This window comes from Pithys albifrons, chromosome 20 (assembly GCF_047495875.1).
Source record: "Pithys albifrons albifrons isolate INPA30051 chromosome 20, PitAlb_v1, whole genome shotgun sequence".
In the NCBI taxonomy this organism is placed as follows: domain Eukaryota; kingdom Metazoa; phylum Chordata; class Aves; order Passeriformes; family Thamnophilidae; genus Pithys; species Pithys albifrons.
The window spans coordinates 3490442-3513697 of NC_092477.1; the positions used below are offsets into that span (position 1 = coordinate 3490442).

The window sequence follows — 23256 nt, forward strand, 5'->3', positions numbered from 1 at the left end:
GTTGGAGTGCCCAGCCCTGGAGGTGCCCGAGGCAGGACTGGCCGTGGCACTCAGTGCTCTGGGGTGGGAGACAAGGTGGGCATCGGGCACAGGGTGGGCTCAGAGATCTCTGAGGTGTTTTCCAAGCTGTGATTCTGTGAGTGGTGGGAGCAGAGTCCAGTGGGGGCAACAGGAAGGATTTATGGGTAGGGGTCAGGAATGGAGAATGGGAATGGTGTTGCTAAAGTTTCAGTCAGGTTTGTCCTTGTTTGAAGCTGAGTCAAAAGCAAGCAGATGGATCTCCACTGGGATGGTATTCCAGCAGGAATGGCTTTTTCCATTATGGGATTCAGGTACAATTCCCCCTAGGAGGGGCAGGTTGTCCATGCCTGTCCATGGCATTGCACTTGCAGGTCCTCTTCAAACAACCCAGACAAACGTGATGGCTCCTGTGGGGGTTTTGTGTGTGCCTCAGATGGCTTTGGATGTTTTGACTAATGTTGGATTAGGGGAGCAAACCATGCCTGAAACCTCCCTCTTTCCCAGAGCCACACATGTCTGAGGAGTGGAACTGAAACCCAGGGGGTCAGGCTGTCATCAGCTCCCTCCCCTGCCTTGGTCTTCCTCTCCTCTGTCCCTTGGTGACATTCCTGCTGCACCAGGACTGTCCCTGCAGTGCCACAGACTGCAGGCTCAGCTTTGGGGAGCACCTGTGGCCTGACTCCTTCTGCCTCAGTTCCAGAGGGCAGCAAGCTCAGCTTTATTTCATTTTTACATGTATTTAAGTAACACCTCCCCACATATGGATACACAAAGCAAGACTTAAGTGTGCATGTAGGTCTTACATGGCTTTTATTAATATATATATGTATAAAAATGAGGGAGGGAGGTTTGGGTTGTTGTCTGCACCCAGCAGAAGGGCTGCATGCCCTCAGGCCCAGGGTTAGCCTGGCACACACAGCATTGCAGGAGGAGTTGTTAGAACAGCTCTGAAGAGTACATGGTGTGCTGAGTTCATCCTCTGGCACTGCTCCCACAAATGGCAGCAATTGCAGCTTGTCTGCTTGTTCTTCCCACTCATTCACTGCTCCCAGCACTGGCTCCTCCTTTGTCCTTTTCTCATACAGCATGTTCAGGTTTCAGGTCCTTCTGAGCTGGTACTGGAGCAGACACTGTTGAGAGGAACAAACACTGTTGAGAGGAGCATCCTGTACTGCTCCAGGTGCACAGAAGGGTCTGAGGACATCTTGTTTGAACCTGAAAAAAGCAATGTTCCACCTCCTGTGTGGTTGCCCTTCATGTAGCTTTGGTGATGTTGCATCACTGCCTTCAGCAGCAGCTGCTCCTGCCCTGCTCTGGCAAACACCCTGCTGTGAAGTGGGTGGGTTTGTGTCTGTGCTCTCCCAGCTGGCCCTGGAGACACACAGGTGTGCTACTTGTGCAGCTGCCTCATGGCCCAGCCCTTCTCAGGGCCATCAGCAGATGTCAGTGTAGATATTTCTCCATTATCCCTCCCCTGGGGCACTGTGCTGGTTTAAAGGTGAACCAGCAGGGGAAATGAACTCACCATGAGAGAGATTGTAAGTCAGAGCTAAAATTTAATAATAATATTACAATAACAACACTGACACAAAAGGGAAATTGCTTTCAACTCACAAACCCCAGCAGTATAACCCAGTGTCCTGGGGCACCAACCCAAGGGGGTTTGTTTGCCCTTGTGCTGAGACCCCTGTGGCTCCTCCAAGTCCAGAGCAAAAGGAAAAGAAAAACCTGTTGGTGCAGGTGAGGGCTGTGGTCTGGGTGAGAGCGGGGATCTCCTCCTGTCAAGGTCCTGCTGCTGCTCTGGATCCGACAAGAGGTTCCCGAGGTCTTCTTACCCACCCCTTATGTACCCTCAGGGAGCACCCAGTCCCTCCCCCAGGGCGGGGACTCACACAATGGGTGATTAACTCTGGGAGCCAGGGGGTGTTGAGCTGTTGATGGCCCATTGGCAGCTCCGCCCCCCTCAGGCTGGGTGTGAAGGTGATAATGGCTCCCTGGGCAGCTGCTGCTAATGGCCCATTGACCTTGGGGAATGAATAGAGGGGGTAGAATACACAGCTTTGATCACCCCCACACAGGGTTAGCTGGTCCTTCCAGCTGAACTGGGACAGGCACCTACACACCCTTTCCCCCTGCCCCTTGGGTGTCCCTCTGTGCTGCTCCTTCCAGGGTGGGTGTTGTGTAAGGAGGGAGTGAGGAGAGTGTTGGCAGGTGGATCTCTGAGCCCTCTGTGTTCCCAGAGGTGGGTGGGGGTCTGTGCACCCCCAGGGGGACCCAGCCCTGCTGGGCAGTGTCTGCCCCCAGAGCTGCCCCTCCCCAGCACAGCCCCTGCCCCTCCAGGGGTGCTGCTGGTGTTGAAGAGAAGAAAATACAATATCAGGCCAATTCCTACCCAGTGACTGTGGCTGTCATGGAGGAGGATTTAGAAAGTGAAGAGTTTAAGCTCCATAATTTAATAATCCTTGAGGTCTTCCCTGCTCCCAGGGTCTTGTTGGAACTGCTGCTTTCATTTGTGTGATGCTTTCACTCATGTCAGCACAAGGGTGGGGAAAAATTGCTGCATTTTGTGAGCTGGCACCAGGGAAAAGTTGATGTGAGAGGAGGAAATATGGTGTGAGAGGATGACAGATCCTTGGTGGGAACTGCAGCCAGAATGAGGAGGGGCTGAAGGAATGGATGGGATGGGAAAGCACAGGAAGGGTCCTGCTCTAAATGTGCCCCTGCAAACATGGTCCTGTTGGCTTGTGTGGCTCATTCCCACTGCACTAGACAGGCTGGAAAACTCCCTTGGAAAGAGGGAATCTGCACAAGAAACCATTTGGAAATCGTTCACTTTTTACTTGTTGCTGACTGATGGAAAAGTCACCCAACAATTTGTCAAAATAAGGGTGAATTTGCACTGAGAAGCAACATTTTCTTGCCAGCAGAGCTGGTTGAGTCCTCCAGGAAGCCTCAGAGATGCTGAGGCTGAGCAGGACCAGAGCTGTGCTCAGGTTGGTGCACACACCACAAGTTAAGCAAATATTCCAAGTGTTTGTTGAAAGCTGCTCAGAAAGGAGTTTGGAGTAATTGGAGCAACTTGCAGAATGTGCCACTTGCTTAGTTTTTACTTCCCAAGTGTGTCATTTGGGAAGCTGTGAGAACTGTCAGGAGTGTCTGTTGGAAGTGAAGTCAGAAGAGGTCATGAGAATATAAATTGCTTTCCCTCCCTCCCTCTAAAAGATTTGCAGTAACACTTTTCCTTTGGAAAGGACTTGGAAGGCAGGATTGTGACTCATGTGCATTGTGCAGGGTGGATGTAGCAAGCCTGGTGTGTTCTGTTCAATCCTGAACCAGGAGAAGGTGTGAGAATCTTGGAATGACAGACTGGGTTGGGTTGGAAGGGACCTTAAAGCCCATCCAGTGCCACCCATGCCATGGGCAGGGACACCTCCCATAGCCCAGGGTGATTAAAACCTCTGCCTGTCAGAATTAGCTGGAACAGCCCAAAGAGCACAGGGTCAATTTATGGAGGTTTTTTAGAGCTTTTTGGTTTAAATAAATAATCACAGAATCCCAGACTATTCTGAGTTGGAAGGACCCACAAGGATCATCGAGTCCAACTCTCAAGTCAATGACCCACACAGGGGATTGAACCCATGACCTTGGCATTATCACAGCCAAGATTTTTTAACCAGCTGAGCTGATCTGTTTTAGGAACAGCAGAACCCACAGCACAGGAGGCCCCATCACTGATGGTCATACAAGAACACAGATACAGAACACTCCAAATTGGTCTGTGCTCCTGATTCAGATTGTTCTGGCATTGGAGGTGTTGCTTCCTGTGCCATTCCTTGGAATGGTAGCCTGGAGAAGAGGAGGCTCAGAGGTGACCTCAGCACTGTCTGGAACTGCCTGAAGGGAAGTTCTGGCCAGGTGGGGGTTGGTCTCTTCTCCCAGGCACTCAGCAATAGGACAAGGGGGCACGATGGGCTCAAGCTCTGCCAGGGAAGATTTAGGTTGGATATCAGGAAGAAATCCTTTGCAGAGAGAGTGCTCAGGGATTGGAATGGGCTGCCCAGAGAGGGGGTGGATTCCCCATCCCTGGAGGTTTTTCAGCTGAGCTTGGCCGTGGCACTGAGTGCCATGATCTGGTAAAGGGACTGGAGTTGGACCAAGGGTTGGACTTGATGATCTTGGAGAGCTTTTTCAAGCAATCAATTCTGTGATACTATGGATGTGGCACTGAGGGAGAACCCACCATGTCTTGATCCAACCCCACTGTCTTGATCCAACCCCACTGTGATCACCAGCCCAGGGCACAGAGTGAGAAACCACCACGTCTTGATCCAACCCTACTGTGATCACCAGCCCAGGGCATGGAGTGAGAAACCACCATGTCTTGATCCAACCCTACTGTGATCACCAGCCCAGGGCACGGAGTGCCCTGGGCTGGTGATCACAGTGGGGTTGGATCAAGGGTTGGACTTGCTGATCTCAGAGGTCTTTTCCAACTCAATCCATTCTTTGATTCTATGAAAGGCAGTGATGGATGAGATTCCTGAGGGTGGGATGGAGACACAGAGGGGTTTTGCTGCTTCTGTCAATGAGGAGTCAAAGGGCTGACCTTGGGGACAACTGAGCAGTGAACTCAGCACTCAGTGAGCTCCAGGACAACTCCAGGGTCGTGTGAGGAAGAACAACTGGGAGAGAAGCCCAGAAATGCCAGTGAGGTGGAACTTGTTTGCAGGCTTGTAACTAAGGAGGGGAATGATATTAAATGAGAAGAACAGAGATGTGCAATTGCCTGGGGCAAAACAGGTCGTGTTGGCTCGAGCTGGAGCAGTGGGAAGGAGTCCCTGGATCTTCCCTGCACTGGAGCAAACGCTGGGGCTGAGCTGGGGCTGGCACAGCTGAGAGGCTGGCACAGCTGAGAGGGGCTGCTGGCAGGCTGGGAGGGAGCTCAGGGGAGAGCCCTGAGGCCTGAGGAACCCTAATATATAAATAAATGCTCTCCCCAGTCAGGTGAAGTAAGATCTGGAAGATAATAAGGCTATTTCTTGAGCCATTTGTGCATTAATGCTGCTGTGGAGGAGGTTTTGTGGGGTTTGCTGCAGCTGTGGGGGGTGATCAGAAGGGAAAATTTCCCTTTTATGAGCAAGGCAATGATCTTATGGGGTTGATCCTCTGATTGCAAGTGGATTTAGGTAATATTGAAGTTCAAGCCAGATCTCTGAGTATTGTAATATTTACAAACCTGGAAAAATAAGAAAACTTGCTCAAAAGGTTCACTGGGCACAAGGATTTGAAGGTGACCTAAGACTGAAATGGTTTAAAATACTTGTGTTGCATGAAACTTCTTTTTTTTTTTCCTAAGCAAGAAAGAAAAAAATCTCTGAATAGTTGACATCTCACATGGGATGTTAAGAATAAATCCAAGGCAGAAAAGTCTCATTTTTAGAGGCAGAACTCTGAGCCAGTGTTAGGATGGGTTTGATCTCCAGGAGAGGTGAGAATGGCCAGACACCAGTTGGGTTTGGCAGGTTCCCATGTGCAGGAAATGTGAAACTTGGGCTCTAAAAACCACAGGGTGTGAAGAGGGGAGGGTGTAATGAAGGGTGAGAAGAATCCTACAGATGGTCCTCATGGCACATGAGAGCCCTGGGAGCTCCAGGGAAGGGGGAGTGTTTGGTTAATCACAGAATCCTGCAATGGTTTGGGTTGGAGGGACCTTGAAGCTCCTCCAGTGCCACCCCTGCCATGGGCAGGGACACCTTCCATAGCCCAGGGTGCTCCAAACTCCATCCAACCTGGCCTGGGACACTCCCAGGGAGCCACAACCCCTCTGGGATTATTAATGAAGGGATAATTGGGATAATTAATGCATTTAGAGGTTGGGAACTGAGATGATAACCCTTAAGGTGACAGCAAAATTTGAATTTCTTGGTGTACAGTGTGTGGCACTCAGACATTTTCCACACTGGAATATTGGGGTATATTTAAATAAAAAACATGAAGGATTTCCACAGCACCTGTATGTGAGAAAATCCAGTTTCTGTAGTTCCTTGGGAATTGCATCCAGCAAATTCCCAGCATTGCAGAATCCACAGCACTGGTGGGGCAAATGCCACCTGCTCTGGAGGTTTGAAAAGGCAAAGTTACAGCTTGGAGGGAAAAAAAAACCCCACCCTGAGGCTTTATCTAAGGTTAAAGTTCTCCAGATTCCCAAGTTCCATCTCTCCTGGGAGCACCAAAGGATCTCAGACACTTGGAGGGGTTTAATTCTTGCCACAAATTAAACTCAGTCAGGCTGAGAGGTTTTATTTTAACAGCTGGAACTCTTCCCCTGCTTTTAGGAGGAGGAAGGGGAATTACAGAGCCAAAAAGCTGTGAGAAAAACCAGGTAACAGGACAGAGAGATGGAGCAGAAGATCTTACACAACCCCTTGGGGACCCTGCAGGGGGTTTATTTCTCCATAAATGTCTGTACAAAGATGATTTTTATTTTGCTCCTTCTATATAATTAGTTTAAAATGTGATGACATAACAAAACATCCCTGGCACCTGAGCAAAAAAAACAGGCAAAATGAAGGTGCTTTCAATTGAGTTTTCCCTGCACAGAAGTTGGTGCTGCTGAAATTCCAGTTAAATGGGCAAGTTCATCTCAGCTTTTTGAAGTTTTGGAGCTCTGGAGGTTCTGGCTGAATGGATTGTCCATTTTGTGCCTCCCAAAGAGGCTCTTGGGGTGCCAGTGAGGTCACAGAGTGGTGTATTTGAGATGAGGTTTGTCCTGGCACAGCTGGGCACCTGCCCAGCTCAGCCCTTGCACAGGGCACTGAATTATTACATTATCATACTATTACATTATTTTATTATTATACACAATGTTCATTTGGTGTGTCTGAGCCCTCCATTCTATAAGGAATTAATTGTTTGTGTTGGGAATTGCTGCCAACATAAGCTTTGGAATAAATTCTGAAAAAAAAAAACCCAAACCCAAAGCAAATCACAGAATCATAGAATGGATTGGGTTGGAAAAGACCTCCGAGATCATCAAGTCCAACCCTTGGTCCAACTCCAGTCCCTTTACCAGATCATGGCACTCAGTGCCACAGCCAAGCTCAGCTGAAAAACCTCCAGGGATGGGGAATCCACCCCCTCTCTGGGCAGCCCATTCCAATGCCTGAGCACTCTCTCTTCAAAGAATTTCTTTCTGCTCTCCAACTTCAATTTCCCCTGGCAGAGCTTGAGCCCATCGTGCCCCCTTGTCCTATTGCTGAGTGCCTGGGAGAAGAGACCAACCCCCAGCTGGCCAGAACTTCCCTTCAGGGAGTTCCAGACAGTGCTGAGGTCACCTCTGAGCCTCCTCTTCTCCAGGCTGAACACCCCCAGCTCCCTCAGCCTCTCCCCACAGCACTTGTGCTCCAGTCCCTTCTCCAGCCTCGTTGCTCTTCTCAGTTGGGTTGGAAGAGACCTCTGAGATCATCAAGTCCAACCCTTGATCCAACCCCACTGTGATCACCAGCCCAGGGCACTCTGTGCCCTGGGCTGGTGATCACAGTGGGGTTGGATCAAGACATGTTGGATTCTCTGTCCCTGGAGGTGTTTCAGAGGACACTCAGTGCCACATCCAGTGCCTTCTCCAGCCTCGTTGCTCTTCTCTGGCCCCACTCCAGCCCCTCAATCTCTTGCCTCAACTGAGGGGCCCAGAACTGAACACAACACTCAAGGTGTGGCCTCCCCAAGGCAGAGTCCAGGAGAAGGGTCACTGCCCTGGGCCTGCTGGCCACGCTAGTTTGGATCCAGGCCAGGATCCCCTTGGCCTTCTTGGCCACCTGGGCACACTGGTGGCTCCTGTTGAGCTTCCTGTCCCTCAGTCCCCCCAGGTCCCTCTGCCTGGCTGCTCTCCAGCCACTCTGTGCCCAGCCTGGAGCGCTGCAGGGGTTGGGGTGGCCAAAGGGCAGGACCTGCACTTGGCCTTATTGAACTCCATCCCATTGGAATCAGCCCATCTCTCCAGTCTCTCCAGATCCCTCTGCAGAGCCCTCCTGCCCTCCAGCAGGTCGACACTCCCTCCCAACTTGGTATCATCAGCAAATCTGCTGCTGATGGACTCAATCCCCTCATCTAAATCATCAATCAAACAAATCAAACAAAAAAACAAATCAAACAAATCAAACCCTGAACCCCCCACCCCTAAACAACCCAAACAGCTTTAAGCTGATTTAGTATTTGTTTCTTTTTCTACTGGAATATTAAAAATGCCAAGTCATGTTCACTTGGATCTGAAGTGCCTGGGGGTTGGAATGTTTCTGTTAGGGAGGATTTTTTTCTGTTGGTGTTTTAACCTCAGTAATTACAGCTACTAAAGTGACAACCATTTCTTTTTGGAAATGGCTGATCTATGGATTTGAAGCCCAATAAACATTTCCTGCTGCCAGAACTCCACACACGGAGCCCAGGCTGTTCCTAAGCAATTCAGTGCTGTAGCTCAGACCTGAGCTCTGAGTGGCTCCATCTCTGCTGGCATGGGCAGATATTTCACCAAGGAGTTGGATCTCTGCATTTCCAACCCACACAGGAGGCAGTGGCAGCTCTGGGGCTCTGGGATGGGGCAGGAGGGCTGTCCTGGTTTAAAGGGAAACCAGCAGGAGAAATGAACCCACCACAAAAGAGATTATAAGTCAGAGTTACAATTTAATAACAACATTACAATAAATGCAGTGGCACAAAGAGAAATTGGGTTTAACCCCCAAGCCCAGCAGTGTAACCCACCCCCTGGGGCACAAACACAGGGGGGTTTGGTGGCCCCTGTGCTGAGCCCCACGTGGTTCCTCTGAGTGCAAAGGAAAAGGAAGGGACAAACCTGTTGGTGCAGATGATGGCACAGTCTGGTGGAGAGTGGGGGGCTCCTCCTGTCCAGGGTCTGCTCCTCCTCTGGATCCCAGGAGTGGTTCCCCAAGTCCCCAAAGCCCCAGATTGTCTCCCCTGAGGTTTGGGTGGGAGCCCCCAGTGCCTCCCCCAGGGCAGGGAGTTCCACACTGGGGGATCTGACTCTGGGATAAAGTCAGGGGGGATTTTGGAATGGTTGGTGGCCCCTGAGCAGAGCTGAGCCCTCAGGTGGGTGTGGAGGTGCCAAGGAGTCCCTGGAGGGGAGTTGTCCCAGCTCCTCTGCCAGGCTTCTTTCCCAGCCAGCTCCCAGCCTGAGGGCTCAGCTGTGCCCTGGGCAGCTGCTGCCAATGGGCCCTTGGGAACAGTTGCTGGGCAATGGCCCAGAGGGTTTAGAATGCCCAGCTTTGGTCACCCCCACACAGGGACAAACTGGGCCCACCTGCTCAACTGGGACATGGGGCTTTTTGAACCCAAGCTCTCCCCATAAAGGAGAACATCTCTGTAATAATCCTCACTGTGTCATCATCTGCTTCTTGAAACTTCTGCTCTCAATAAAAGAGACGTTTCCAGGTGAATTAAGTGGGCATGGGTCAGGCAGAATTGGCACTATGGCTGGCACAGGTTTGCCTTCCCTGAGTGGGCACAGTGTGTGGCTGCTGCAGGGGACCTGCCTGGGCAGGGAGGTGGCACTGGGTGAGCTCCAGTGGGTCCTTCCAGCCTGGGCTCCTGTTCACACAGCACATGCATGTGTAGAAAATAAAAACTAATGGAAAAGCAACACTCACTTCGGGCCAAAATGTTCTGATTTGCCCCAAGAATCCCAGACTAGTGTGGATTGGGAGGGACCTCAAAGCCCATCTCATCCCACCCCTTGCCATGGGCAGGGACACCTTCCACCAGCCCAGGTTGCTCCAAGCCCTTTCCAGTCTGGTCTCATCCCTTCCTTCAGTTTTTGAGAAGTCTTGATTCTTTCAAGGCTGTTGGCAGAGGAGAAATGGAAGTACTTCTGGGTGGTGTTGAGGAAAGAGGGAGCAGCAGCCAAGTGGGTTTGTCCTGGCTCTTGGGTGACTTTGCCACCACCAGAAGGGATGGATGGAAAGCTCTCAGTGCTGCTGAGCTCCCCCTGTGCCTCTGGTGGTCCTGCTGGCAGGCACTGGAAGCACCTCATTCCCTCCCTCTGGAGCTGCTCTGAGTGTGGGAGCTGCCAAAGCTCAGTCCAAACTTTCCCTGGTAGTGAACTCTCTCTGGGGCTGTGGGTTGTGATCTGGGATAAACTGGTGATAAAGTCTCTCTGTGGCTGTTGGTTCTGGGAAGACTGGTGATAAAGTCTCTCTGTGGCTGTTGGTTCTGGGAAGACTGGTGGTAAAGTCTCTCTGTGGCTGTTGGTTCTGGGAAAACTGGTGGTAAAGTCTCTCTGGGGCTGAGGGTTCTGGGAAAACTGGTGGTAAAGTCTCTCTGGGGCTGAGGGTTCTGGTTGGGAAGAGCTGCAGCTGTGCCATGGCAGAGGGTTTGCCTGAGAGCTTTGGAGTGAAGAGCTGGTGGTGCCTCTGTGAGAGCCCCACATGGGGCAGCCAGGGCTGTGCTGGGGTTGTGTGTGAGCAGCAGAACCTCTGGGGTGGCCCAGGCTGTGCCCCTGCCAGCTGATCTTGGCAGCATGCTCTGAGTGCAGTGTTGCTGATGCCCTGAGGTGTTGCTCATGCCCTGGGCTGTTGCTGATGCCCTGAGTGAGTTGGTGCTGATGCCCTGGGTTGTTACTGATGCCCTGGGGTGTTGGCAGCATGCCTTAAGGTGTTGCTGATGCCCTGAGCTGATGCCCTGAGGTGTTGCAGATGCCCTGAGTGGGTTGTTGCTGATGCCCTGAGTGAGTTGTTGCTGATGCCCTGAGCTGATGCCAAGAGCTGTTGCTGATGCCCTGGGCTGTTGCTGATGGCCTGAGCCGATGCCCTGGGTTGTTGCTGATGCCCTGGGTTATTGCTGATACCCTGAGCTGATGCCCAGAGGTGTTGCAGATGCCCTGAGCTGATGCCCTGGGGTGTTTCTGATGCCCTGGGTTATTGCTGATACCCTGAGCTGATGCCCAGAGCTGTTGCTGATGCCCTGGGGTGTTGCTGATGGCCTGAGTGAGTTGTTGCTGATGCCCAGAGCTGTTGCTGATGCCCTGGGCTGTTGCTGATGGCCTGAGCCAATGCTCTGGGTTGTTGCTGATGCCCTGGGTTATTGCTGATACCCTGAGCTGATGCCCAGAGCTGTTGCTGATGCCCTGGGGTGTTGCTGATGCCCTGAGCTGATGCCCAGAGCTGTTGCTGATGCCCTGGGCTGTTGCTGATGGCCTGAGTGAGTTGTTGCTGATGCCCAGAGCTGTTGCTGATGCCCTGGGCTGTTGCTGATGCCCATCTCTGCCCTGCAGGTGGAGGCTCTCACCCACCAGCCCCGTGCCACCACAGTGCACGCCGTCCGGGACTCGGAGCTGGCCAAGCTGCCCGAGGGCGCTCTCATCTCCATCAAGCGCAAGTTCCCCCAGGTAAGGAGGGGCACAGGGGGGTGGGGGCTGTGCCACAGGGTACCTGAGAGGCTCCAGGTGCCCCTGAGCCCTTGGGGTTTGCTGGAGGATGGATGCTCCTGAGGGATCACCACGTTCTCCTTGGCTGCCCAAGGGCGCTCTCATCTCCATCAAGCGTGAGCTCCCCCAGGTAAGGAGGGGCCCAGGGTGATGGTGGCTGTGCCCCAGGGTATCTGAGAGGCTCCAGGTGCCCCTGAGCTCCTCAGGGTTTGCTGGGTGATGGATGTCCCTCAGGAATAAGATATTGAGGGGCTGGAGCGGGGCCAGAGAAGAGCAAGGAGGCTGGAGAAGGGACTGGATGTGGCACTGAGTGTCCTCTTAAACACCTCCAGGGACAGAGAATCCACCATGTCTTGATCCAACCCCACTGTGATCACCAGCCCAGGGCACAGAGTGCCCTGGGCTGGTGATCACAGTGGGGTTGGATCAAGGGTTGGATTTGATGATCTCAGAGATCTCTTCCAACCCAAGTGAGAAGAGCAACGAGGCTGGAGAAGGGACTGGAGCACAAGTGCTGTGGGGAGAGGCTGAGGGAGCTGGGGGTGTTCAGCCTGGAGAAGAGGAGGCTCAGAGGTGACCTCAGCACTGTCTGGAACTGCCTGAAGGGAAGTTGTGGCCAGGTGGGGGTTGGTCTCTTCTCCCAGGCACTCAGCAATAGGACAAGGGGGCACGATGGGCTCAAGCTCTGCCAGGGGAAATTGAAGTTGGAGAGCAGAAAGAAATTCTTTGCAGAGAGAGTGCTCAGGGATTGGAACGGGCTGCCCAGAGAGGGGGTGGATTCCCCATCCCTGGAGGTTTTTCAGCTGAGCTTGGCCGTGGCACTGAGTGCCATGATCTGGTAAAGGGACTGGAGTTGGACCAAGGGTTGGACCTGATGGTCTCAGAGGTCTCTTCCAACCCAACTGATTCTGTGAATCACCACGTTCTCCTCGGCTGCCCAAGTGGATCCAGCTCAGGCTCCACCAGTTTGCCTTCTCTGTCTCCTGATCCCTTGGAGCAGCTTTGATTGCAGGGCTGGCTGGAGGATCTGGAAGAAGTTCTGCTCAAATGCAGGATGGGCACGTCCAGCCAAGTGGGAATCACTCAGTGCTGCTGGTGGGGAAGGGCAGTTTTGTTGTCGTTGAGTTGTAGCAGACAAGGAGCTCAAGGGCTGCAGGTGTCACACACAAAGCTGAGTTTATTAAACTAAAGTTTAATAAATTTAAATAAATTATTAAATTGATTAAGCTAAATTTATGTAACACACTCAAAAGAAACAGAAAAGAGCAAAGAGCAAAGAGAACAAAGATATCCTTCAAACCATAGGTTACATTATATATTACATTATATATATTGTAAATCCCTGCCATGGCCAGTTCTCAGAGGTTTGTGACAGTGTCCATAGACTTTATTACAGCTTCTAATTGGATGTTACTCCAGATGCACTTTTTCTTTCATTAGAAATGATCAACACACATTCCATTCTCACACCTTGCTCCTCTCAGATCTTCTCTTATCTCACTTTATTTTAGTTATCCTGCCAGTTTGCTCACAGTTTTAGTTCTCTCTTGCAGTTCCCAGCTGTACAAGGAGGTACCTGGGCCTGGAGTTGCCCAAAGCCTCAAACCTTCATAATCCTCACAAAGTTTGGCTTCTCAAATCACCTCCAGATGTTGTTTGTTCCCCCTCCCTGCTGGGGCTCAAAGGCAGCACCTGTTTCTGTGCACCTTCATCTCCACAGCTTTGATATTTGGGGCTGCTTTTCCTCTTCCTGCCATTTTTAGGCTGTCAATCCTCATTCTACAAATGTCCCAAAGACTCTGATTGCTCCCTTTGAATCCATCAGCTCATCCATCTCCTTTAATTCATTTGACATTAAACCTCTCCCCTGCAAATCTGGAGCCTGACGGACTTGAAATTTAATTCTTTGCTCCCTGAGTGCCTCAGGGACATTTTATTAAGCACTAAATCATTGCCCTGGCCTTAAATGCAATTCTTTAATGCTGTTACTTCAGATTATTTCTGATTTTTCTTGGAGCTGTCTTTAAGACATGGACTTTTTGACTGGATTTCATAAAAAGCCTCACCCCACAAAAATAATAGAGCTAATTAAAATACTTGCATTCTTTTGCTCCTAGGACCTAAAATAACTTTTTAAAAAATATTTTTTAACTGCATTCATGCATTTTCATGGTCCTAAAAGTGTGGGGGTTTGTCTGCACTGTTGCCAGAATAATTTCATCATTGTGTGTTTTATCAAGAGTTCAGAAGTTCTGTCAGTGAAAAATAACCTTCCTGCTTCCCCTCTAAGCATTATTTTTGCTCAAGTGGTTCTGAACTGCTTTGGTGGGGGTTGTTAAGGCAGTTCTGGTCTCTGGAGTTCACTTGAATAGTCCTCTCAGTCCATTCTTCTCTTTTCTGTAAGAGATTTGCCGCCCAGTTGGTGAACTGGGGGCACCCTCTGCACAGAAATGCCCAACTGGGCAGGGCAGTGGGACCTCCCCTCTGGAAGGGCCTTTCCAGCTCTCCCTCTGCTTGTGACTGGTGAAGAGTCACAGAATGGATTGGGTTGCAAGAGACCTCTGAGATCATCAAGTCCAACCCTTGGTCCAACTCCAGTCCCTTTACCAGATCATGGCACTCAGTGCCACGGCCAAGCTCAGCTGAAAAACCTCCAGGGATGGGGAATCCACCCCCTGTCTGGGCAGCCCATTCCAATCCCTGAGCACTCTCTCTGCAAAGAATTTCTTTCTGCTCTCCAACTTCAATTTCCCCTGGCAGAGCTTGAGCCCATCGTGCCCCCTTGTCCTATTGCTGAGTGCCTGGGAGAAGAGACCAACCCCCACCTGGCCAGAACTTCCCTTCAGGCAGTTCCAGACAGTGCTGAGGTCACCTCTGAGCCTCCTCTTCTCCAGGCTGAACACCCCCAGCTCCCTCAGCCTCTCCCCACAGCACTTGTGCTCCAGTCCCTTCTCCAGCCTCGTTGCTCTTCTCAGTTGGGTTGGAAGAGACCTCTGAGATCACCAAGTCCAACCCTTGATCCAATCCCACTGTGATCACTCTGGCACTCTGTGCCCTGGGCTGGTGATCACAGTGGGGTTGGATCAAGACATGTTGGATTCTCTGTCCCTGGAGGTGTTTCAGAGGACACTCAGAGCCACATCCAGTCCCTTCTCCAGCCTCGTTGCTCTTCTCTGGCCCCGCTCCAGCCCCTCAGTCTCTTTCCTCAACTGAGGGGCCCAGAACTGAACGCAGTAAGAAGTGAGGAAATGAGCCAGGGAGAGTTGAACCCCACCTTTCTTCTTGCCCAGGGGGTGATTTAAATATTGCAAATAAACACATGGGCTGTCAGTGCCCAGTACCACACACTGGGTTGGGTTAGAAGGCACCTTAAACTTCCTTTTATTCCCCCCTGCCATGGGCAGGGACACCTTCTGTCCCTGCCTGATCTCCACAGACACAGCTCTCAATTGAGCCCTTTAGGGGCTTTCAGGGGCTTCAACCCCCATCATTAAATAAATCACTTGAGTGCATCTCATTTGATGCCTTTTTCTTTTTTTTGGTATTTTATTTCTCAGTCCTCTTTGTCATGAGTTACAGTTACTGGGTAGTTGTGGAGAGAAGGGAAGAGGAGCAGGAGAAGAAGAGACAATTATATTTACATAAACAATATTTAAGCTGTTCTTGTGTAAGAATATTCCAGTTTCAGGAGGGACTGTATTCAGAGCTGCTTTCACACAGTTACACACAATCTTAAAACCCACACACCCCCTGCAAACCACCCAACATCACACAGCTATAGCTGATTGTCAGGTCATACATATTTCCTAACAATTGCTAGATCTAAACAGTCTTAATGCAACTTATTTGAACTTTATAAAAGAGCTCTGTTGATGTTACCCTGCAGAGTTTCTGCACCTTCATTTCTTGCTTCTGCACCAGCTCAAGGTCTCTGGGCAAATTCCATTCTTATCTTGGCAGCACCTGCAAATTTGTCTTTGGTTTGCCAGCCTGAAAATGTGTGACTCCCAACCCTCTTCCACCAGACCAGGCTGCTCCAAGCCTGGCCCAAACCTTCAGCAGTGCCTCGAAGGCTGTTCTGCACCAGGTCTGGGCTCTAATTCTGCCTTTTTATCTGGGGCAGGGCTTTATTTCAGTGCCTGTGCTCTGTGCTGCTCTGCCCCCTGTGCCAGCTGGCAGGGCTGGTTCCCCCCATGGAGCTGTGAATCTCTTTGCTCTGCTGTCCAAGCTGAGCTGGGAGTGCTACATTTATAGTACAACCCCAAACATTGATTTGTAAGAGAAATGAAATGTCTTCCCATGCCTAAAGACTCCAACCTCCAGTTCCTGACCTTTTTCAGTCTGGAATTGCTTTCCTCTAGACTTCCTCCAGCCTGGCTAATTAGTTGAAATGAAACCAAAATGCTAAAATAGATATTTTAAGGAATTGTGTTGCAGAAAAGGTTGGTAGAAGAACACATTTGGTGCTGCTGTTTGAGGTCTCCACGTTCCAAATTGATGTTAAACTGTATAAAAAAATGTGAGAACTCAGAATTTTTTCCTATGAGGATTATTTTAGAACCAGCACTAGAAATAGAAAGAGGAGCAGAAGAGGGACTTTATGTAGGTGATTTGTGCAGTTAAGGCCTTCTGACTGTCTTAAGAACTTGAGATAAAATGTTTTTAGGTGGTTTCAGAGTCCTTGTGTCTTCTCCTTTTGTCTCTTTGGTCCAGCTTTGAATGGTTTGGGGTGGAAGGGACCTTGGAGCTCATCTCATTCCACTGTAGGGTAGAAAGTTTGGAGAAAAGGAGAACATACAAAGTCAACTTGAAAGGATTTTCCTGGAGAGAAGTGGTTGAGCTGGACACTTCTGAGTTGCATCCAGAGGTCAGGGGCTGGGGAGCTGCTCCTTAGGAAAAGAATCCAGGCAATGAGAAGAGCTGCCCATGCCTGGACAGGTGCAAAAAAATCCACCATGGTAACAAAATGCCTTCTGGAGTGAAGAAATCCTGAAATTCTCCCTCACCCTGGGAAAAGCCCCAGCCTGTGGCAGCACCTTGGAAGGCAGAGCAAAAGGAGAGCCTGGAGGATAAAAAAGCTGTTGGAAACACTCACCCATAAAGGCAGGAAGGCTGTGGAAGGTCAGGGGCAGCTGTGGGAGCTGTTTCCAGGTGTATAAAGTCTTCTGCTGGAAAGGGCAGAAGCTGCTCATGATGTGGAGCAGAAAGGGCAGCAGTTGGGTGGGCACAAAGAGCTGATTGTGCTCCCTGGAAAGCCTAAAAATCGTTGCTTGATTTTCTGACCCCTTTTAAACTGAACACTGGAGTGATTCTTAGTGCAGAGCAGAGGGATGGGCCACATGGATCCTCCCTGCCCCATTTCTGGGCTGCTCTTCTGGCAGAGGGATTTATACCCAGGTTTCTGATGTTGTTTTCCCCATCCAACCAGAAGTAATAAAGTAATGAAGGGATAGCAGGTTCTGCAATAACTCACTGGGTAGCAGGAGTTGGTGGTGATTCAGCAAGTGTGGTGGTGGATTTCCCTCCAGGAAAATCACCTTTCAGAGGGCAGGAAGCAGCTCTGCCTCTCCCAAACCTCTGGTCCTCCACTGCCTGGGGAGGGGAAGTTACCAGGAGTCTCACTTGGTGGATAATGGTCAACCTTTGGTGCTGGGCCCCTGAGTCCCTCCCAGAGCAATCCCATCCCAGGGATGGATAACTGGGGGTTTGAGATCCCTTGGCAGATCCCACAGGTCCCAAACAGTGTGGATGTGACCAGCCAAGAACTGGGCACTTCTGAGCTTGAGTTGCCTTTTCAGTTGCCCTTGAGCTTTGTTGTTTCCTGTCAGGGGTGAAGAACCCTTTTAATCCTGGGAGTGAGTGGTGGGGACCTCATCCTGCAGCCTTGGCCCAGTCATGGTGTTTGTGGGTGATCCACAAAGGTTCCAACCCTGGAAGAAAACGCTGCCTGATGGGTTAGAAAACTGTGGGATGTGAGTGGTGCTTGCCAATAACAACAGAGTGAAATGAGGGAACTCACCCTCTGTTGGCCCAGCAGCAATTCCAGTTCCCTGAGCTGTGATGGACAACCTGGAGAAAGGGCAGGGCTGATCCTTGGGAAGCTCCACATGCCTGTCCTCTGCTTTGCCTTCTCTCCTGGGCAGCTGCTTTGGTCCTGGGAGACCTTCCCTGAGACCCACTGCAGCTCAGGTTATTCTGAGGGCTGGAGCAGATGGCTGAGCGTGGGGAGGCTGCTCTCAGGTGTAAATAACAGCCAGAATTCCACACTAAGTGCCCCAAAAGGACAGATCATAGAATCACAGAATCATAGAATCGATTGGGTTGGAAAAGACCTCCAAGATCATCAAGTCCAACCCTTGGTCCAACTCCAGTCCCTTTACCAGATCATGGCACTCAGTGCCACGGCCAAGCTCAGCTGAAAAACCTCCAGGGATGGGGAATCCACCCCCTCTCTGGGCAGCCCATTCCAATCCCTGAGCACTCTCTCTGCAAAGAATTTCTTTCTGCTCTCCAACTTCAATTTCCCCTGGCAGAGCTTGAGCCCATCGTGCCCCCTTGTCCTATTGCTGAGTGCCTGGGAGAAGAGACCAACCCCCACCTGGCCAGAACTTCCCTTCAGGCAGTTCCAGACAGTGCTGAGGTCACCTCTGAGCCTCCTCTTCTCCAGGCTGAACACCCCCAGCTCCCTCAGCCTCTCCCCACAGCACTTGTGCTCCAGTCCCTTCTCCAGCCTCGTTGCTCTTCTCTGGCCCTGCTCCAGCCCCTCAATCTCTTGCCTCAACTGAGGGGCCCAGAACTGAACACAACACTCAAGGTGTGGCCTCCCCAAGGCAGAGTCCAGGGGAAGGGTCACTGCCCTGGGCCTGCTGGCCACGCTAGTTTGGATCCAGGCCAGGATCCCACTGGCCTTCTTGGCCACCTGGGCACACTGGTGGCTCCTGTTGAGCTTCCTGTCCCTCAGTCCCCCCAGGTCCCTCTGCCTGGCTGCTCTCCAGCCACTCTGTGCCCAGCCTGGAGCGCTGCAGGGGTTGGGGTGGTCAAAGGGCAGGACCTGCACTTGGCCTTGGTGAACTCCATCCCATTGAAATCAGCCCATCCCTCCAGTCTCTCCAGATCCCTCTGCAGAGCCCTCCTGCCCTCCAGCAGGTCGACACTCCCTCCCAACTTGGTGTCATCAGCAAATTTTCTGCTGATGGACTCAATCCCCTCATCTAAATCATCAATAAAGATGTTAAACAGGACTGGACTCAACACAGACCCCTGGGGACACCACTGGTGACCAGCTGGACACAGCCCCATTCACCAGCACTCTCTGGGCCCGACCCTCCAGCCAGCTCTTAATCCAGGAGAGGGTACACTTGTCCAGGCCATGGGCTACCAGCTTTTTCAGGAGATGTTGAGTTTGAGCTCCTGCTCAGCTACAAAAGTCAAATCTGCAGTGTCTGCCTTCTCAGGGAAGCATCCCAGCCTTGTTTCACTCTGCACATGGCATCCATTGCCAGGGGAGTGCTCCATGGTGCCCCACTGCCCTGTCCCTGTGCCCTGGGGGGAGTCAGAAGCCACTCATCCCAGTCAGAGGGCAGAAACTGGAATATTTATTGAACACACAACATGCAGTTTAAAGGACTTGGGGCCAGGATATGTTAATAAGGAAGCTGGATCATGGGTACAGATGTTAACTAGAGGATTAGACAAGTTTTGGCCAGGTTGCACAATTAGTTAATATTTTCTAAAACAGAGATTTACTTGGGGGGAAGAAAACAAAGGGTTTCAGCAAGAACTGATAACATTCAGCTTAAAATCCATCTCTGTCTTGGAGCTGGAGGCAGCCAGTCAGCATGGTTGGCATCAACAGGCCTTGTTGGCCTTAGGGAGGGGATTTTGTCTCAGCCTCTGTTGACCAAGGCTTAGTTCTAAAACCTGTCAGGCTCCTGCTCCTCTGTGCAGGTTTAAAGGGAAACCAGCAGGAGAAATGAACCCACCACAAAGAGATTACAAGTCAGAGTTACAATTTAATAACAACATTACAATAAATGCAGTGACACAAAGAGAAATTGGGTTTAACCCCCAAGCCCAGCAGTGTAACCCACCCCCTGGGGCACAAACACAGGGGGGTTTGGTGGCCCCTGTGCTGAGCCCCACGTGGTTCCCCCCAGTGCAAAGGCAAAGGAAGGGACAAAGCTGTTGGTGCAGATGATGGCACAGTCTGGTGGAGAGTGGGGGGCTCCTCCTGGCCAGGGTCTGCTCCTCCTCTGGATCCCAGGAGTGGTTCCCCAAGTCCCCAAAGCCCCAGATTGTCTCCCCTGAGGTTTGGGTGGGAGCCCCCAGTGCCTCCCCCAGGGCAGGGAGTTCCACAGTGGGGGATGTGACTGTGGGAGTCAGGGGGGATTTTGGAATGATTGGTGGCCCCTGAGCAGAGCTGAGCCCTCAGGTGGGTGTGGAGGTGCCAAGGAGTCCCTGGAGGGGAGTTGTCCCAGCTCCTCTGCCAGGCTTCTTTCCCAGCCAGCTCCCAGCCTGAGGGCTCAGCTGTGCCCTGGGCAGCTGCTGCCAATGGGCCATTGGGAACAGTTGCTGGGCAATGGCCCAGAGGGTTTAGAATGCCCAGCTTTGGGCACACCCTCACAGGGACAAACTGGGCCCACCTGCACAACTGGGACATCCACACTGCTGGGAGCTGGACCTCAGCCCCTGTGCCCTGGTGCCCAGAGCTGCCCAGCACAGCCCTTGGGGTGCTGTGCCAGCCCTGGTACTGGCTCTGTGCCAGCCCCTGTGCCACTCCTGATGCTGCACAAAGCTTTCCAGTCTTGCTGGAGGGGAAGGAAATCAGTTCTTTCTATTTTCATCCCTGCCTTCAGTTCTGGAAAGTAGGACAGGGAAGCAGCTCACGATTCCTGGCACAGCAAAGCGGCGTCGAGGCAGCAGCGAGAGCTGAGCCCGGGGATGGATCCCCACAGCGCTGCAGGGTTGGCATCACTGTGCCCACATGAGCTCTGCCTCTCCCCAGCTGAGACAGTTTTTAGAATCCTCACTTGGAATTGAGACCTGCTGGAAGTTGTGCTGAGAATTTGCTTGGGAGCTGTGGGGGCTGAACTGTGAGACAACCTTTGGCAGGCTGAAAAATAGAAAGAGTTTTTCTGCATCTTTCCTTTTAATTCTCTAAGTTCGCTCTTGGGATTTAAATACCTTGAGAAGCCATCATCCATCTCCAGCTGGAGCTGTGCTATCTTTATCTGTGTGTTTGAAGCAGAGGCTTTCTGAAGTGGCTGGAGCCTTCCCCAGGGTTATCAGCCTTACAGAGCCAGCTCAGTGATGTGCCCTCTTTTCATACCGCTCCCCTCGGGCACCGGGGAGGTTGTGCGTCATCACCTGAGCTGCTGTGGCTCTGTGGGGTGGCTCAGGAGGGGCTGTGCTGCTGCACTGTTCTGCTCTCATGGTCCATTAAAAGGAGTGCTCCTCACCTGCAGCAGGAGTGGGTGTGCAGAGGAGAGGAGGAGGATGTTGGGTGGGAGGGCCATGGTCGCCTGGTGTGGGCAGGCAGTGGCACAGCTTAGTCAGGGTGGCGATGCCTCCATGGCATTTTCCTCCAAGACTTGATTGATGCTGAGCCTTAGAAGCTCCCAGAGCCCCAGGAAAAAGCTTCAGTTCCTCTGTGTGCTCGAGCAGCCTTTGTAAAGGTGCCAGGAGTTGCTGTGAGGGAGCATTCAGGGTTTGCTTTGTGGCCATCAAACCACGGGAGGTTTCCTTTGGAGAGCCCTTGCTGAGCTCCTGAGTGTGGGACCAGTCAAGCTCTGTCTGATGTGGGACCAGCCAGGCTCTGTCTGATCTGGGGCCATGGAAAGCTTCAATAGTGCCCTGATTTTCATAGAATAGAATAGTAGAATTGATTGTGTTGGAAAAGACCTCCAAGATCATCAAGTCCAACCCTTGGTCCAACTCCAGTCCCTTTACCAGATCATGGCACTCAGTGCCATGGCCAAGCTCAGCTGAAAAACCTCCAGGGATGGGGAATCCACCCCCTCTCTGGGCAGCCCATTCCAATGCCTGAGCACTTTCTCTGTAAAGAATTTCTTTCTGCTCTCCAACTTCAATTTCCCCTGGCAGAGCTTGAGCCCATCGTGCCCCCTTGTCCTATTGCTGAGTGCCTGGGAGAAGAGACCAACCCCCACCTGGCCAGAACTTCCCTTCAGGCAGTTCCAGACAGTGCTGAGGTCACCTCTGAGCCTCCTCTTCTCCAGGCTGAACACCCCCAGCTCCCTCAGCCTCTCCCCACAGCACTTGTGCTCCAGTCCCTTCTCCAGCCTCGTTGCTCTTCTCTTCTCACTTGGGTTGGAAGAGACCTCTGATTATCAAACTCAACCCTTGATCCAACCCTACTGTGATCACCAGCCCAGGGCACAGAGTGCCCTGGGCTGGTGATCACAGTGGGGTTGGATCAAGACATGGTGGATTCTCTGTCCCTGGAGGTGTTTCAGAGGACACTCAGAGCCACATCCAGTCCCTTCTCCAGCCTTGTTGCTCTTCTCTGGCCCCGCTCCAGCCCCTCAATCTCTTTCCTGACCTGAGGGGCCCAGAACTGAACACAACACTCAAGGTGTGGCCTCCCCAAGGCAGAGTCCATGCTGAGGATCTAACTCACTTCTCCTTCTCCCTCATCCCTTGGGAGAGCTGGTGGAGAATAATCTCAGCTCCTGGAAAGTGCTGCCCAGGACTGAACCTGCTGCTCTGGGCTTTGGGTGGCTGAGGTGGCTCTTTGCACTGTGTGACCACAATTGAGTCACTGTGAGGAACAGCCAGTCCTGGGCAGGCCTGTTTGCCATGGAGCTCATTCATGGGGTGTGTCTGTGTGGCACAAAGCCCTTTTACTTGTCCTTTAACTTAATCACATCTGGGGCTGAGGGTTTGTGATACTCACTAAATTGTTATTTGAAATATTTTATTTCTTCTTTCTGGTGAGCAGGGACAGGACCTGCCCTTGTTCTTCCTTTGGGCAAATGCAGGAAGATTCTCTGCTGGTGTCAAATATCCAGAGCTTGGGAATAAACCCCTGTGTTCTGACAGACATTGGGCTTCCTCATCCAAGTGTTGGGGACAGTAAATGGCCTGGAGCTGTGCCAGGGCAGGGACAGCACCCAGGGAATGGCTGGAGCCGTGCCAGGGCAGGGACAGCACCCAGGGAATGGCTGGAGCTGTGCCAGGGCAGGGACAGCACCCAGGGAATGGCTGGAGCCGTGCCAGGGCAGGGTCAGCACCCAGGGAATGGCTGGAGCTGTGCCAGGGCAGGGACAGCACCCAGGGAATGGCTGGAGCTGTGCCAAGGCAGGGACAGCACCCAGGGAATGGCTGGAGCTGTGCCAGGGCAGGGACAGCACCCAGGGAATGGCTGGAGCTGTGCCAGGGCAGGGACAGCACCCAGGGAATGGCTGGAGCTGTGCCAGGGCAGGGACAGCACCCAGGGAATGGCTGGAGCTGTGCCAGGGCAGGGTCAGCACCCAGGGAATGGCTGGAGCTGTGCCAGGGCAGGGTCAGGTTGGATCTCAGGGAAAGGCTCTTCCCCCAGAGGGTGGTGGGCACTGACCAGGCTCCCCAGGGCAGTGGGCACAGCCCCAAGGCTGCCAGAGCTCCAGGAGGGTTTGGATGATACTCTGGGGCACAGAGTGGGATTGTTGTGGTGTCTGTGCAGGGCCAGGAGTTGGATTGAATGGTCCTGGTGGGTCCCTCCCAGCTCAGGAGGTTTCTGATCCACTACTCTGTAGCTCTAATTTAAGTGAGCCCTACTGGGTGACTGAAGATTTAAAAGCTTAACT

The 23256-nt window shown here is 52.0% G+C and overlaps 1 protein-coding gene across 1 annotated transcript in view; it reads left to right on the top strand.

Annotated features, from left to right (window-relative positions):
• Positions 1–23256, top strand: part of PNPLA7 (patatin like domain 7, lysophospholipase) — a 188198-nt gene that overhangs the window by 66339 nt on the left and 98603 nt on the right. Inside the window, exon 20 of the mRNA XM_071574420.1 lies at positions 11300–11413. Coding sequence (XP_071430521.1) covers positions 11300–11413 — 114 coding nt within the window. The remainder of the gene's footprint in view (positions 1–11299; positions 11414–23256) is intronic.